This window comes from Tachypleus tridentatus, chromosome 6 (assembly GCF_004210375.1).
Source record: "Tachypleus tridentatus isolate NWPU-2018 chromosome 6, ASM421037v1, whole genome shotgun sequence".
In the NCBI taxonomy this organism is placed as follows: domain Eukaryota; kingdom Metazoa; phylum Arthropoda; class Merostomata; order Xiphosura; family Limulidae; genus Tachypleus; species Tachypleus tridentatus.
This window is the reverse complement of record NC_134830.1, coordinates 121,625,316-121,644,149: the sequence shown is the minus strand read 5'-3', so window position 1 is coordinate 121,644,149 and position 18,834 is coordinate 121,625,316. Positions and strand designations below refer to the sequence as shown.

Here is an 18,834-nt window from a genome sequence, read left to right as displayed (position 1 = left end):
TTATCCCGAAATCGCATGCAACAGTAGCTGCTTCAAGTGTTAGTGATCGACAGGGTGGCTGGTTTAGGTATATACTATTAACTAGCGCCATGTTTCGAGAATCAGGTACGATGATCACCATGAGATATTATCATTTTTCGACCTTCATCAGTTTGATCTCAAGACGTATCCACACTGTGGCCCTCCTATTTATAGTTTACTAGTTCGTGTTATTTCACGTGGGGCATGCAGTGACGTCAACTGTCAAAAGGTTTCAGTTGGAATCAAGTACCTTAATCCTAACGAAAACCTTCTCAGAAGATGACAAATGAAATGTATATTAATCCTGATAACACAGCAGATTAAATGTAACTTAACCCTAACGATATCCAGAGAAGAAAAAAACAGCAAACTAAACATAATCCTAAGAAAAGTCTGCTCAGAAGATAGCAAATTAATGCAACTTAACCCTAAAGATATTCTTAGCTGAGAACAGTAACTAAATGTAACTTAACCCTAAAAATATTCTTAGCAGAGAACAGTAACTAAATGTAACTTAACCCTGAAGATATTCTGAGCAGAGAACAGTAACAAATTTGTGACTTAACCCTGATGATATCCCGAACAGAAAACAGTAAATTAAATTAACTTAACCTTGAAGATATCCTGAACAAATGACAGCAGACTAAATGCAACTTAACATTGATGATATCATAAGAAAACAGCAGACTAAATTTAACTCAACCCTGATGATATGCTGAGAAATAAGACAGCAATTATCCCTTTTAATAAATGATAACAGGTTTTGACCGACAACGTCAGTAAATCGGTTTATCTAGTTTTCAGTAAATAATTATATATAAATAGACTCGTTATTTCCGTTGTTATGGCTTTGTACAAGTCTCTTCTTCTGGAGACTTATTAATTCTAGAGAAAGTTACACCAAAAGGACTGTTAAATGAATTAATATTTTAAACCTGCAGGATATAATAAATACTGTTCTGTGTTAATTTAAAAGTTTATTTTCTTTGATGTAAGTACACTGTGACAGAATACTAAACATACTTAATGTCATGTCTTAATAAATGTGTAAGAAACACTGTGACTGGACACTAAACACACCTAATGTCAGCATCTTATTAAATGTGTAAAAACATTGTGACTGGATACTAAACACACTTAATGTCAGCATCTTATTAAATGTGTAAAAACATTGTGACTGGACACTAAACACACTTAATGTCAGCATCTTATTAAATGTGTAAAAAACATTGTGACTGGATACTAAACACACCTAATGTCATGTCTTAATAAATTTGTAAGAAACACTGTGACTGGACACTAAACACACCTAATGTCAGCATCTTATTATATGTGTAAAAACATTGTGACTTGATACTAAACACACTTAATGTCAGCATCTTATTAAATGTGTAAAAACATTGTGACTGGATACTAAACACACTTAATGTCAGCATCTTATTAAATGTGTAAAAAAACATTGTGACTGGATACTAAATACACCTAATGTCATGTCTTAATAAATGTGTAAGAAACACTGTGACTGGACACTAAACACACCTAATGTCAGCATCTTATTAAATGTGTAAAAACATTGTGCCTGGATACTAAACACACTTAATGTCAGCATCTTATTAAATGTGTAAAAACATTGTGACTGGATACTAAACACACTTAATGTCAGCATCTTATTAAATGTGTAAAAAACATTGTGACTGGATACTAAACACACCTAATGTCAGCATCTTATTAAATGTGTAAAAAACATTGTGACTGGATACTAAACACACTTAATGTCAGCATCTTATTAAATGTGTAAAAAACATTGTGACTGGATACTAAACACACTTAATGTCAGCATATTATTAAATGTGTAAAAAACATTGTGACTGGATACTAAACACACCTAATGTCAGCATCTTATTAAATGTGTAAAAAAACATTGTGACTGGATACTAAACACACCTAATGTCAGCATCTTATTAAATGTGTAAAAAAACATTGTGACTGGATACTAAACACCCTTAATGTCAGCATCTTATTAAATGTGTAAAAAACATTGTGACTGGATACTAAACACACCTAATGTCAGTATCTTATTAAATGTGTAAAAAACATTGTGACTTGATACTAAACACACTTAATGTCAGCATCTTATTAAATGTGTAAAAACATTGTGACTGGATACTAAACACACTTAATGTCAGCATCTTATTAAATGTGTAAAGAAACATTGTGACTGGATACTAAACACACCTAATGTCAGTATCTTATTAAATGTGTAAAAAAACATTGTGACTGGATACTAAATACACTTAATGTCAGCATCTTACTAAATGTGTAAAAAAACATTGTGACTGGATACTAAACACACCTAATGTCAGTATCTTATTAAATGTGTAAAAAAAACATTGTGACTGGATACTAAACACACTTAATGTCAGTGTCTTATTAAATGTGTAGAGAATATCAGTTATGACAATAAAATTTATCAACCAGTCACATTTTTAAATGAAATCTATAATTGGCCTAACTTGCTCATCTGATCTCATTACTGATTTTACAGGTCAATCGGCCGTTGACAATGAAAAAGGAAGGAATTCAAACACGAAATCGAAAACTTTCAGCCAAGAGTAAAAATAAAAGCTATATCGGTTTCCCAGACCGACTAAAGACACGTGACAAACCGTTTACAAGTTTTATGCCAACTGGTCACTTCGGGTCTAGCATGTCCTCCGTGCCTGTGCCCATTAACGTGCAACAGGGGAATATACCCATGACTATGTCAAGCTACGTTACAACGCCACCTATGCACATGAACTCAGCATCTGGGTTTTCTGGATTACCGCTGCCATCTAGTGGTCCTCTACCTTTAGGCACAGGTAATCTAGGTCTATCAACTTCAAACAGTATAGTTGATGCCATGGCTTGAAAATGTAGATGAAGACGAATAGCAATAAATGGTCTAAAACAAAAGGAACCACAAAGGCTTCAGTTAAACAACAATCAACATTGCTGCTCGTGGTACACGAAGTTTTCCGAGGACAGTATCCATCATAAAGTATCATTGTTGCATGTTGTTCCTGATCCGAAAACCGAAGCAGTTTTAAGTCTGTAGGCATCGATGAACTGCGTGTAAAAACGCTGCAAAATAAGCATAAACAATTTTGTTCCTCAAGACAAGCATAGCTGGCGCTACCTAGCGGAGTTTCGTGAAAGGCTGTGTGAATAAAACAGGTCTTCCTTTTACAAAGCCAAGTTTTCTTTTTAGGTATTTAGCTCTTATGGTGAAGAGAAAAAGCATTGTCATTTAATTAACATCCACTTTTGTAAGGATTGTAGAAATTATAAACCTTGACGATAGAATAACTCAAAGAAGTTATAACAGTTTTTATTTGAAGAATATAAAGTTATTTCAAACCCAATTATTATTCTGATATATTTCCTAAAGTGGTTACGTGTTCGACAGGTATTAACGTTAGGAAAAAGGCTTAATCAAATGTGTGTATTTAACTTCACGCCATCTGCAAGGATTATGTTACCAACTCAGTATTCCTTTGTATTGTTATTTTAATCTAATAGTCTCTTATTTCTTTTTTCTTCCCAATTCCGTATAAAACAAACTGACGCGAGTTTTTGTGCTATCCAAGCAAACTCTCCAAGCTATTTCACGGGGTCGTTTCAGATCATATTCTTTGCTTCACATATTTTAATTGAATGTGAGAGCTGCATATTTCTTCCACCTGGCCACATTGGTAACCGTAATACATTTTTACAAAAAGTTCCTTCAGCTGTGTGTGTAATGTAAATATTCTTGTTGTTTGTTTGTTTCTGTTTTCTTGCGAAATCAAATAAAAGTTCCAAATAGAACTAACTTTTATAACTCCTGTGTTATGTATTCATTTGGAAAGTTTTTAGAACGAGTTAATAATAAGTAAATAAATAACAATAACTGAATTCCAAAGAACTACCAAAACAGTTTATAAGTCTGTCAATCTAGTAAAGATTTGCAAGCACTGGGTAAACGGGTCAGTCAGACTCGGTTATTATTTAAATAATGTAGGTAATTTGTTTAGGTTTTGCATGGTCATCACAGAAAGAGAAATTCTATTCAGGTTTTGATTACTTGCTCTATTTACAGTTGTGGTACGTCACAATAAAACTGACATCACAATCGTATTTTGACCACTTCGTCCCTTTACACTTATGGAACGTCACAATATAACTAACCTTTTAGCCGGATCTTGATCTTCAATATTTAGGTGTTCAACTCTACTTAAATTAAAAATGAATATATGTTTTGTTTACATATTTTGTAACTGTACCAGAATGAATAGTGTAAATTTCAACTAAATCTTATCTGTCATGACACTAAAAGAGGATTTTCTCTCAATATCAAAATCCATCAGTTATTATGGCTTATTGAAACACAATGATTTAAAACAAATTATACAGTAAGGCTGATGAAGTATGGTTTCTTAGGGTGTAAGAAATGTGTTGATAATACATAATTTTGTCTAGCAGTAATTTCACCATGTTGAACTAGCTTCAACGCTCTTTGTAATGAGAGATAGGCCAGTTAAGATTGGTGTGCTCTACTCTGGAGATAAGATAATCCAATTTTATTCCTCAACGGACGAATATGTATTATATAAATATAAATACATTATCCACTAGTTATTTTTTTTACAGTCAAATTAATGTATAACATTATGAATAAATAATATAGATGGTGTGAAACTGGTTGAACGTATTTACACTGTATAACAAGTGCCATATTTGTACTTGATTGTAGAATAACAATGAAATTCCACAGAAATACTGAATACATACGTATGAATGAAGTCAATAGAGCCATGAAAATATATCCATCCAAAGTATTCTGGTGACACAAGAACCATGAAAATATATCCAACCAAAGTTTTTGGTGACTCGAGAACCATGAAAATATATCCATCGAAATCATTATGACGTTTGGAGAATTGAATGACTGCGTTGTAAGAGTTCCGATGATACCAAATAAAGTCTACTGATGTTTCGTGAAAATTATGTGTTAATAGAAGGATGACAAAGATATGTTCCCGAAATCCGAAGATTTCCGATGTTTTGTTGTGGTTCTTTTCATTTCATTTTTATCTTTTCTTTGAATGTAAACCAATCGTATTTAACTTTACCATTTCTTTACATAAACTTTATCATACCGCTAGTTACGAGAGTAATAAGCAGCTTCACTACTCTTCAGCCGATAAGAAATAAAAACGTTTTATTTACCATATACAGTGTCATTTGCCTGGGAGTTGACATGGTGACTGTGTGCGTAAAGATACCAATAATTTATATTTTACAGACTCGATAGATACAAGCGTGCTGCTCTGCACCTTACGAATATTGTTTAAAACATATACACACACACACACATATATGTTCTCAAGTAGAAATTATAGTGTATCAAGACAAATATTTAACTACAAGGGAATGTAATATGCCGGGAGATCCTACGTGTTCACTCAACTCTCTCTCTGCCAGATGATTACCAAGTCACACGCCTCACGTTCAAGTGGAATTAAACATTCTACCGACTTCAGTAAGACATTCTAATAATAGTTTCTAGCCTTAATGTTCATTGTCTGGTAGCTGAAACCACCGTAATAATCCATAAATAACTGTTAACGTTCAAACAGCTATTGTTAAAAGATAAGAAGTTTTGCGTAGGTTTTTAAGAATGGACGAGGGGGTTAGTTGTGTAAATTGCTTCGTTTGTTCTTTTCCTGCTTAGTAGAAACGTTTTAATAGTTATGAATCCAGTTGTGGTGTGAAGAGACCTCAAAACACGAGTCACTGAGCTCTAAAACACTCAAGAAATACTACGACTGTTTAACAGCTTTTGTAAGCGTAAATTAAATAAAAAACTCACATTACCTAAAAATTATACAAATTAGAGAAAAACAAATTAACTAAAACATAAATTAATTTTAAGAAACGTTGATACGTACACAAGCCTTCTTTTTCATAATTATTGATAATCTGTAGTAAACTGATAACAGCCTGTAGGAAGGACAAATCACCTTTATACGTACCCTAGTGGCACAGTAATGTAAAGTGCTACATGCTCGTTCAGCACATTTGTATTACAAGATCAATAAAGTTGAAGCGTATTGAAGAAACAAACTATTAGAGACCTAAACCTGTTAGCTTTACACAATGTATATTGAATATTGTAACCGTACTGTCATGGCTCCAGGAGGTGCAAAATCAGTTTATTTGTCAGAAATCAAATCATATGATGTTATTAAGAAGTCATGATTTATGTATATGTTCAATGTTGATGACGTGTATAAAAGGACTGCCTAGAATATGGTGGCAGATCTATTCACTACTCATGTTTTCATCATACTTTATATGGCACACTACCTGATATTCAAAGTGAATCAATGAAACTTATAAATTATGACCTTTAACCAATCGCATCTCCTGCTCTTTTTTTTGTTTTATCCATTATCCAGCTAGTCTGTTTAAGGTATACGACCACAGTTCAATCTTTTTTAGGTGTACCATCACAGTTCAGTCTGTTTAAGGTGTTCGACCACAATTCAGTCTGTTTAAGGTGTACGACCACAATTCAGTCTGTTTAAGGTGTTAATACACCTGATATTAAGGTGTACGACCACAGTTCAGTCTGTTTAGGGTGTACAATCGCAGTTCAATCTGTTTAAGGTGTACGACCACAATTCAGTCTGTTTAAGGTGTACGACCGCAATTCAGTCTCTTTAAAATGTACGACCACAATTCAGTCTGTTTAAGGTGTTCGACCACAATTCAGTCTGTTTAAGGTGTACGACCACAATTCAGTCTGTTTAAGGTGTTAATACACCTGATATTAAGGTGTACGACCACAGTTCAGTCTGTTTAGGGTGTACAATCGCAGTTCAATCTGTTTAAGGTGTACGACCACAATTCAGTCTGTTTAAGGTGTACGACCGCAATTCAGTCTCTTTAAAATGTACGACCACAATTCAGTCTCTTTAAGGTGTACGACCACAGTTCAATCTGTTTAAGGTGTATGACCACAGTTCAGTCTCTTTAAGGTGTACGACCACAGTTCAGTCTGTTTAAGGTGTACGACCACAGTTCAGTCTGTTTAAGGTGTATGACCACAGTTCAGTCTGTTTAAGGTGTACGACCACAGTTCAGTCTGTTTAAGGTGTACGACCACAGTTCAGTCTCTTTAAAATGTACGACCACAATTCAGTCTCTTTAAGGTGTACGACCACAATTCAGTCTGTTTAAGGTGTACCATCACAGTTCAGTCTGTTTAAGGTGTACGACCACAGTTCAGTCTGTTTAAGGTGTACGACCACAGTTCAATCTGTTTAAGGTGTTACTAAAGTAGAGAAAAGCTGTAAAGAACGACAAAGTTTCATTTTTCTGTCTTTGTAACAAAGGAAAAATACGTCCAATCAAAGAGTTTATAGGACACAAGAAATCTACTTTCACGGTAACAGACTGCAGTAGAAGTACTAACTTTGTAATGCTGTTATGAAATTGATGAAAAAGAAAATTGGCACGGCCACGTGGCAGCTCATGCCAAGTATGTTGTCATAGCTATTCTATTTCAACAATAACAGGTTTACTAAACAATTTATTTATAGAATATAAGGACAGCTAAGAACATTTTTTATATATAACTACTGTCAATTTCAATTTTAAAAGCAACGATGAACACAATTTATCAAAATGTGAAAACCAACAATAAGAAGTTCTTATGAACGAGATAAAACCTGGCATGACCAGGTGGTTAAGACACTCGACTCGTAATCTGAGGGACGCGGATTAGAATCCCCATCGCACCAAACATACTCACCCTTTCAGCCGTGGGGGCGTTATAATGTGACGGTCAATTCCACTATTCGTTGGTAAAAGAGTAGCCCAAGAGTTGGCGGTGGGTGGTGATTACTAGCTGCCTTCCCTCTAGTCTTACACTGCTAAATTAGGGACGGCTAGCGCAGATAGCCCTTGAGTAGCTTTGTGCAAAATTGAAAAACAAACGAACGAGAGAATAAAAACTGATGTAACACAACGTAAAATTACTAATGCTTTAAGCAGTTGCGCTATAATACATTCAGATGAAATATGAAAAAAAATCTGTGTTAGTTAAGGCATCCAGTTATTAACTAATACATAGATCAAAGGTCTATAAAGTTAAAGTACTCAGGTACTAACTTTATGGACCTTTGGTCTATGTGTTGGTTAAAGTTTCCAGTTACTAACTTTATAAACCTTTGGTCTATATGTTAGTTAAAGTATCCAGTTACTAACTTTATAGATCTTTGGTCTATGTATTAGTTAAAGTATCCAGTTACTAACTTTATAGATCTTTGACCTATAATTGAGCTACAGTCAGATTCAAATATTAATAAACATATCGGACCAGCAATAATACAGTTAAAAAAAAAGTTAAGCAGACACCGTACATCTAATTATTCACGTGCAACATAAATCGATACCCACGTTTTCTTCTGGTACTTAAGAACTTAAACCTTTACCGTATTCATTTAATCTTAACCAATAGTATTTCGTGTATAGTGATAATTTATAGCTAGACTGTCCTGTACGAGTCGTTAAATATAATTGGTTTCAACATCGTTTTACTTCTTCGTTTCCTTTTATTCTTTCTTTAACTTCCTACTTTTATAAACTCAATATCCCAGTTTATCTTTGCCTTTTACTTTTTAAGAATAAGGGACAAGGAAATGCGGTTCAGTGGATCCAGTAGTGTTTAACATACAGGCGCCATCTGTTAACAAGTTTGTTTAAACGTCGAGAGAACAAAGTGTCACTCGTTACCTCAGTTGAAATTGTGAAGTTTATTTTGACCTAAAAGCATATTTTCAACAATATAATCCGATTTAATGATTCCATCAACGTCTTACCTTCTAAGGTTCTCTTAAAATCGGCTTTGTTGTTGTTTAAGATATTTAAAGGTGGCGCTGCTATGGTAACCACTTTTTACATTTTCATATCTGGAAACTTTTGCACATAATGTAGTTATAGCAGGACTTCCTCAAGGTTTAGTTATTATTCGCTTATCTTTCACATCTTTTTATTCGATTTCTCCGTCTGTAGTATTCTGCCCCTTTCGATCATACGTGCTCCAAGTTCCACAGTTTTATTTCTACACATATTGCTATAGAAATCCATCTCTCGCAGAATGTCACAAATGTGTTCCCAGGAAAGTGGTGAGCCATACAAGCCTTCACTTGGCGTGTATGTTACGACCTTCTATACAGAACAAGCAAACATAAATACCCTTGATCACTTCTTGGGGAAATTTAGGGTTCAACATATTAACAGACAATTGTTATTATATATATGGAACGATCAATAGACCTAACAAAGATTCGCTTTAGCTTGTCCAAACATCATCACGTCTTATATGTTTCAACACGTAGGACCTGACGAAGATTCACATTAACTTGTACAAACATCATCACGTCTTGTACGTTTCAACACGTAGGACCTGACGAAGATTCACATTAACTTGTACAAACATTACCACCACTCATACGTTTCGACAGACTGTCCATACAAAGATGTTTCATTTGTTAACTAGGTCTTTTAAACAACGTTTAAAATATTGAAAAGGAACACTTGGCTATATGAAACCGTACATTGAAAAGGAACACTTGGCTATATTAAACCGTAGCAACTTTTACTCTTGTTTCTTTGTTTTCCTTGCAAATATGTCTGATAAAGCGTAAACGAAACATGGACAGTAATGTAATAATGTAGGAAGTGAAACACGTAACTACTTTCAAGACTAATTCCTTTGGGAAAACACGAACGTTCTATTTTATCAACTGGCTACGTCACAACTACTAAGTTTCTGTCGCACGGTTAGGTATTCGTTATTTATTAAGGTAACTATGTAAAACATTGGTTGTAGAAACTGTTCAGGTACGTTTGGGTAATTGTAGTTAAACTGACTTTTTACTCTTAAAATCGAGGTTTTATACCCGTGTTTGCCAGCCAGTTAACTTACTGTTTAGTTTTGTCCTTTCAACAAAAAACAAACTGTTTACACTGCATGTGAATAACAAAATTTACATAATTTTAGACTTAAAATGCAATCTTTCACTGATCCTTAAGAAAAACAGCAGACCTCCCAGTGACCTTGCAATAAAAAACAGCAGACCTTCCAATCATCGTTCATAAAACAGAAGACCTTTCAGTGATCCTTCAGAAAGAAACAGCTAACTTCCCAGTGACCCTGCAATAAAAAACAGGAGACTTCCAAGTGACTGCCATAAAAAACAAGTGTCCAAGTAACCCTTCAATAAAAAACAGCAGCCCTCCAGTGACCCTTTAAAGAAAAGATTGTTTGTTTGTTTGTTTTTGAAATTCGCACAAAGCTACTCGAGGGCTATCTGTGCTAGCCGTCCCTAATTTAGCAATGTAAAACTGGAGGGAAGGCAGCTAGTCATCACTACCCACCGCCAACTCTTGGGCTACTCTTTTACCAACGAATAGTGGAATTGACCGTCACATTATAACGCCCCCACGGCTGAAAGGGCGAGCATGTTTGGCGCGACGTGGATGCGAACCCGCGACCCTCAGATTACGAGTCAAACGCCTTAACTTCAACAAAGTGTTATATGAGTTTTGCTTACAACACAAAACTGAGTATGTCATTAATTCCCAATAGTAGAGCAATATTAACGCTTACGATGAGTCCTATACACGCTTAAGATGATAGACGCAGCCTACAATTAATTTTTATAGCTTTATTGTCTTACTTTGACAACATTTCTTATATCACAAAGTTAGCAGCTCCCCCTACTGCTCGATATCTTTTCTTGGCATTATTATTCTAGAAGACAATCCAAAGTATTTGTTTAACTTTGAAGAAGACCGAAAGTGCTAGTTTTATCGGTTTTAACAGTTCACTAAAGATTTTTATCTTATTTACACATTCTTTTACTATCACGAATTAATGCTTAAAGAAATGTATGTTGATACGGGAGTCTTCTTTGGATAATAACAACCAACACCAAGCCACGATATTAACATCTTTATTCGTACAACTTTAAAGAAATCTATTTTTTGTAGCTCAGAGAAGCAGGCACTGGAAAAAGGAAAAAAAATTGTTTAAGTTCGTTTTAATGTCAAGTTACATTGATTCATAATTAAAGGCGAAAATGTTTGAAATTTTTCTATTAATTCAGAAATCATAAAGTTCACGTGAATTGTAGCAGGTAATAGTTAACCATCGTGGAAGTTGTGGAAAGTGTTTGTTAAGCCTCACATGAGTTGTGGAAGGTATTATTCAACCTTGTTATAAGATATAATGATGATAAAGGACCCAATTCTTGGAATGTATTGTCAGTTATTTCAGTTACTATTCATTTCAAAAATTAAGCTTCCAAATAATATTTTGTAAATACGTTACTAATGCGCACAGTTTCTAGCTACAACTTTATAGAATGTATGTTTCTAATATTTTTAAAGCCTGTAAACGCTTCCCTGGATGTCTAAAAAACCTGAAACTCAACCACATATTCAACCTTACACACAGCTTACTATCATTGTCTCCCGAGGAACTGTTTATGTATCTATACCCTGAACACAATTACAGTAGCATAATTATTTTCAACTAGAACCATCATGTTGGTTAACTATTTACGTTCATAGTCTTTTTAGAACTTTAATAAAAACAAGTTTTACGGTTTAAGAAGTTGTTTTAAAGTGTTTTTAACGTAACGCCTTTAAAATGTGAATTAAATAGGCTCATAAGCTAAGAAAATTTTTATATATATATATATTATATTATCTTGTTCTTCTATGTCTTATAGTGTAGTAATTGCTTCACTTCCACCTAGTGGGACTTTACACAATCTAATCTTATTATTATTTCAAGAAATCCTTTGTTCTATCATATAAATTGTGGTTTATATAGTGCTTAACTAAACAGCCTACAGAGTTCGTTAAGTGTAATGGTGTTTCACGTGCTGCGTCACCGCTCTCGCTATACATTCACTTAGCTGAGAGGAAAAACGTTATGCATCACACTGCGAGTGCGTTTTAGTTTTTGAAATTTAAATTAAAGCGAAGTTTGGAGTTCACCTTGCTGTTGAACGTCATAACTACCAGGGGCGCTATTTGTACTAGTCAGGTTTAGATCTAAACCGTTCTGGATGTAACACATGAACACGGGTTGTGAGTGCCACTCAGAAGAAAGAAAAATCCTGGTAATGAGATTACATAGCATCAATCACTGTTTCATTTTACAAATTACAATAGTGCAGTTGATCTGATAAGAGCTATAGTGGATCCACTCTCAAAGTTAATTACAGTGTGTTGGTCACCTCATTACTTCAAATATATGCTTATTATCAAGAATAAAAAGTCCTAAAGATTCACCAAGAGATGCTCTTATGGTAAATACATACTGTTATTCTGAAATAACGAGTCTTCAATTAAGATCCTAGAAGGAGGATAGATATCATGTAGGTTGAAAACCTTCGTATTGAATACGAAAATAAATGTTTGTAAAGACACATGCGATGTTTGCTGAGTCATTATGACGTCGTCAAAGGAAGGTAATGTGGGGTCATTCCCTTGAACGTCCAGATGTGTAGTTTCGGCTTTCTTTGATAGGCCACCAACGGTCATGAGATTAAGACGCAAGTAAACCATTCGTTCATTAAGAATTCATCACTGGTTTTCATTAAGATACATTTAAACTTTTGAGTCTACAAAAACATTTTGTTAAGGTCAGCAAAATAAATGTACAGACATCGATAAAAACAGAAATTATATTCATAGAAATATGCGGTATTTATTAATTATAGAGCGATCAGTAATAAACGACTAAGAACGTTAAACAACCAGCGAAAGAAAAGTAAGAACATTGAACAACCAGTGAAAAAAGCAAGAACGTTGAACAACCAGTGAAAAAAAGCAAGAACATTGAACAACCAGTCAAAGAAATAGCAAGAACATTGAACAACCAGTGAAAAAAGCAAGAACGTTGAACAACCAGTGAAAAAAGCAAGAACATTGAACAACCAGTCAAAGAAATAGCAAGAACATTGAACAACCAGTGAAAAAAAGCAAGAACATTGAACAACCAGTGAAAAAAGCAAGAACATTGAGCAACTAGTCAAAGAAAAGCAAGAACATTAAACAACCAGTGAAAAAAAAGCAAGAACACTGAACAATCAGTCAAAGAAAAGCAAGAACATTGAACAACCAGTCAAAGAGAAGCAAGAACATTAAACAACCAGTGAAAAAAGGCAAGAACATTGAACAACCAGTCAAAGAAAAGCAAGAACATTGAACAACCAGTGAAAAAAAGCAAGAACATTGAACAACCAGTCAAAGAAAAGAAAGAACATTGAACAACCAGTGAAAAAAAGCAAGAACACTGAACAATCAGTCAAAGAAAAGCAAGAACATTGAACAACCAGTCAAAGAAAAGCAAGAACATTAAACAACCAGTGAAAAAAGCAAGAACATTGAACAACCAGTCAAAGAAAAGCAAGAACATTGAACAACCAGTGAAAAAAAGCAAGAACATTGAACAACCAGTCAAAGAAAAGAAAGAACATTGAACAACCAGTGAAAAAAAGCAAGAACATTGAACAACCAGTCAAAGAAAAGAAAGAACATTGAACAACCAGTGAAAAAAGCAAGAACATTGAACAACCAGTCAAAGAAAAGCAAGAACATTGAACAACCAGTCAAATAAAAGTTAAAATGTAAAACAGCCAAACAAAGACACATTATCGAACGTTTTTAAGGGAAGAAAGGGTGCAGGACATTATGTGAATCACTACGGACTATATTTACTGTTTTTTTAACTTTTTCCACATCATAGTGTTTCGGTCTGATAAGATGAAAACTTTTAAATGCTACTTCACTATTGTTTCGCAAAATGAAGATTTCATAAAGTATTTGCTTTTTTAACCCGATATGTGAGATGTAAACACAAGTTACATGATACTTATTTCACATGAAATGTAGTAGCGACCTCTGACCTGTCTCATTCATTCATACTTTATGTTCACTTGTACAGATAATATCTAAAGAAAACTTGTCCTTCTTTCCATCCCGATATTTTCTTTAAGATGAGAAAACTACGAGTAATTACCATTAGCTAAAGACTTAGCTAATCGTGCCAGGTCTAACGTGATCTTCTAGCGAGGTAAACCGATATGAAACTCGTTTGTTTTTTTTTCGGTCGATGCTCATTTTACCTAAGCCTTAAAGTAACTAACAGGATATTGAACTCAGCTAAGGTTAAAACCTTTAAACGGAATTTCCTTTCTTCGTAATGATAACGTGTTTTAATTTTAGTAATATTCGAACAAAAACTAAAAATAAATAATCGAAAAATACATAATTCTGGGAGATCGTGCACAAAACTGCAAACAATGTGACCTTGTGCTGCTAAAACAACTATAACAAACAATAAGGCCATGTGCTGCTAAAACAACTATAACAAACAATATGGCCATGTGCTGCTAAAACAACTATAACAAACAATATGGCCATGTGCTGCTAAAACAACTATAACAAACAATACGGCCATGTGCTGCTAAAACAACTATAACAAACAATACGGCCATGTGCTGCTAAAACAACTATAACAAACAATATAGCCATGTGCTGCTAAAACAACTATAACAAACAATACGGCCATGTGCTGCTAAAACAACTATAACAAACAATACGGCCATGTGCTGCTAAAACAACTATAACAAACAATACGGCCATGTGCTGCTAAAACAACTATAACAAACAATACGGCATGTGCTGCTAAAACAACTATAACAAACAATACGGCCATGTGCTGCTAAAACAACTATAACAAACAATACGGCCATGTGCTGCTAAAACAACTATAACAAACAATATTGCATGTTAACAACTAAAACAACTATAACAAACAATACGGCCATGTGCTGCTAAAACAACTATAACAAACAATACGGCCATGTGCTGCTAAAACAACTATAACAAACAATACGGCCATGTGCTGCTAAAACAACTATAACAAACAATACGGCCATGTGCTGCTAAAACAACTATAACAAACAATACGGCCATGTGCTGCTAAAACAACTATAACAAACAATACGGCCATGTGCTGCTAAAACAACTATAACAAACAATATGGCCATGTGCTGCTAAAACAACTATAACAAACAATACGGCCATGTGCTGCTAAAACAACTATAACAAACAATATGACCATGTGCTGCTAAAACAACTACAAAAGAAAAATAGGAAAGTTTCCGTAAAGTAATTTATATTTAAAGATCACATACGATTTGTTGAATTACTGATGACATCCCGAAAAGGAAGCCTTTTAAAGCTTCAGTACTCATTTATCAATTTATATTATATAAACATTCATATCTGATGTCCGTTCGTTAACACACGGTATGTAAGAGTATAAACTTTCTGTGACAGAGTTGGCATCATATTACTTACATAAAAACACTTCATTAGTTTAAAAAGTACTTGAACTTATTATTACTACTTAAAAACGAGATTTGAACTTTATTGTCTATAGTGAAATACAAAACTTGAATTATGTGTGAAAGATCCTTGAACCGTATTGTTGCTATTGGACGAAAAACTTGAACCTCCTTGAATCAGAAAGTATAGTTCAAGTTTTCTCAGTCTTTCTATATTGTTTACAAATGTGTGTATTATTTTGGAGTTATGTGATTAGAGGAGTAACACGAGTTAAAGTTAAATCTTCAACGAATCGCTGTGGGTGATGAACACTTTAACATACAGACGGCCACAAACCCAGATATTCAAAGATACTGTTATCGCCTTCTGTCAAACTATTCCTTAAAACAAGACACAAACATAAGCACTGGTAACACGAATATACTAAGATTGATTTTCAAGTTAAATGTTTCGTTTGATATCAAATCTACTTGTACGAGTGTTAACGTCACGCTGTTTAAGCATTACAAATTTGTTGTTGGTTTTCTTATTCTTATGCTATGTCGTGGATTTGCCCGGCATGGCCAAGCGTGTTAAGGCATTCGAGTGGTAATCTTAGGGTCGCGGGTTCGAATCCCGGTCACACCAAACATGCTCGCATTTTCAGTCGTGGGGGCGTTATAATATTACGACCAATCCTACTATTCGTTGGTTAAAGAGTAACCCAAGAGTTGGCGGTGGATGGTAATGACTCGCTGCTTTCTCTCTAGTCTTACACTGCTAAATTAGGGACGGCTAGCGCAGATAACCCTCAAGTAGCTTTGCGCGAAATTCCAAAACAAAACGTGTCGTGGATTTCTCTGTTTACAGTTTTAATGTTCACTGTCTGTTTAAAGTTATAGAATTTGCGTTGTGTGTTTATTTGTTTACAGTTTTAACGTTTATATTCAAGGTTTGTTTATTTATTGTTGACAAGTTACAACACATAATATTTAATCTAAAGTAACGACAATGAAATTTGTTAAGTAACGGAGGAAATATTCGTGAAAGAACAGCGCCTTAATAAAAAAAAATTATAAAATAAGTTTATATTAAACGACCAAAATCGCTTTTGTCACAGTAACACAGCTGTAATTATGTTTTCAACTATATATCTAGTTGGTTGTTTTGGGTTTGTTGGGTTTTTTGGGAGGGGTAATTTATTCTCTTAGTCAAAGCCCATTCGATTAGGGACATCACATCTATTTCCCCTTCATTCGACGCTGTAAAGTAAGTAAAATAAGATTATATTACATGAAAAATGAATTAACTGTACTCCTGTATTCACTGAAAAGAGTAATCATTATTACAACTACAAAGAAAAATACAAAGGATAAAGGCCCGGCATGGCCAAGTGGTTAGGGCACTCAAATCGTAATCTGAGGGTCGCAGGTTCAAATCTCCGTTACACCAAACATGTTCACCGTTTTAGCCGTCAGAGTGTTATAATGTGAAAATCAATCCCAGTATTTGTTGGTGAAAAAGTAGCCCAAGCGTTGGCGGTGGGTGGTGATGATTAGCTGCCTTCCTTCCCTCTGGTCTTACACTGTTAAACTAGGGACGGCTGCTAAAACAATACGGCACATGTGCTGCTAAAACAACTATAACAAACAATACGTAAGATATTGCTGTAAAATAATATTCTGATATTAATAGTTTAATATTAAAATCTCACGGAATAAGACAATGTGATTATATGATTAAAAATGAAAAAAACCTTGCAAAAGAAAGAAATCGTGGAGCTTTACGCGAAATTCAAAAACAAGCTGCCTTCCTTCCCTCTGGGGCCCGGCATGGCCAAGCGCGTTAAGGCGTGCGACTCTGAGGGTCGCGGGTTCGCATCCCCGTCTAGCCAAACATGCTCGTCCTTTCAGCCGTGGGGGCGTTATAATGGTCCGCTCAATTCCACTATTCGGTGATGAAAGAGTAGCCCAAGAGTTAGCGATGGTTTCTGATGAAACACTGTTAAACTAGGGACGGCTAGCGCAGATAGCCTCTCGTGGAGCTTTACGGAAATTCAAAAACAAACAAAATTACTAATAATAATTTTTCTATTTTCAAATTGTGTTTCCAGTTACCTCCATCAATTTTCTCACATGTATCGAAAGGCTTGCAACGCTATAAATCGAACTTCGATATACGAGATGGGCAGAGCACAGAAAATCCATTGTGTAGTATTGTATTTAACGACACTTTGGATATTTTATTAGTTTAGTTATTTCATAAATTTATTATGAAATAAATAATTGTTACACTATTGACTTTAAAATACCTTTATTTATTAGACTTCTATTAACCCAAAGAAATCATGCTTTAAATTTCAAAGTCTCCACTTTCCCATTAAGAAACATGCAGCGGTGGCTACATCTTTACCTAGTTTATTCTAGTAGCGACTACATCTCTTCGGTATGTCTGTTAGCACACTTTGGACGCCACGCTTATGGTATCGAAAAGTAACTCCTCTTTATTTCGGATGTAACATATAACGTTTTCTATCCACTGTGTAACGTTGTTTGGCCTTTAGACCTATTTCTGTCATCGCGATGTTGGATCTTTAAACAACTTCGGAGATCAAGTGATTTCGAACGAAAAACCCAAACGTGGCGCAGATTAACACCTTCCACACAATATGATTAATAGAAAACACACATTCCGATCTGCGAAGTATCCCATGAGCAGCTGGGGTGTGGCTAGTCACGGACGAAGCTCTAGGGGGAGGAGAGAAGAACAGAATTTATTGGGAGTGGTCACTAGCACCTCGCGAGTTCGTTCTGCCGATTAGTATGCAGAAGAATTTAAAAAGTCACACGTGACTTGAGGCGCCTTGAATCACCAAACACCTGCAGATTTATCTCGATTACTCAAAGTAGCCACCAGGATTTTCATTTATAGAGAAGATAAAGACACGTGGCACCGCACAAACTTTAGAGGCACATGGCTGGCAACATAAATCAGGCACTTACGGTTAAACAAATCGTCAATCTTTAAAACAACAATCTTTGTAGAACTAAGAGTTATTATTACCTACTTTGCCTTCTTCAAAACCTTTCTATGAGTTGCTTGATTAGCGTTGAACAACTCCTGATGATGTCAAGTTTATAACCACTCAGGAGTCAAAGTTTAAAACTCTTTTTCGTGAATTTCTTGTCTAATGTTTTTGATTTCTCAAAAATGGATTTTCGTTACGAACGTATAACTTTCTGCAAATTACAAATTAATAATAATCAGGAAAATTCGACAACTGGTAATACCTTTGAAATTCTAAATAATGAAAAATTCTCAGTTGGGAGAAGGTTCTAAAATTCACCAGCAGAGCGCTCATGTTAAATTTCT

General features: G+C 34.8%; 1 protein-coding gene across 1 annotated transcript in view; it reads left to right on the top strand.

The window, feature by feature from the left end:
• Positions 1 to 3,874, top strand: part of LOC143253481 (GATA-binding factor 3-like) — a 36,888-nt gene extending 33,014 nt beyond the window's left edge. Inside the window, exon 3 of the mRNA XM_076507460.1 lies at positions 2,567 to 3,874. Coding sequence (XP_076363575.1) covers positions 2,567 to 2,932 — 366 coding nt within the window. The 3' untranslated portion in view covers positions 2,933 to 3,874. The remainder of the gene's footprint in view (positions 1 to 2,566) is intronic.
• Positions 3,875 to 18,834: the final 14,960 nt, after the last annotated feature.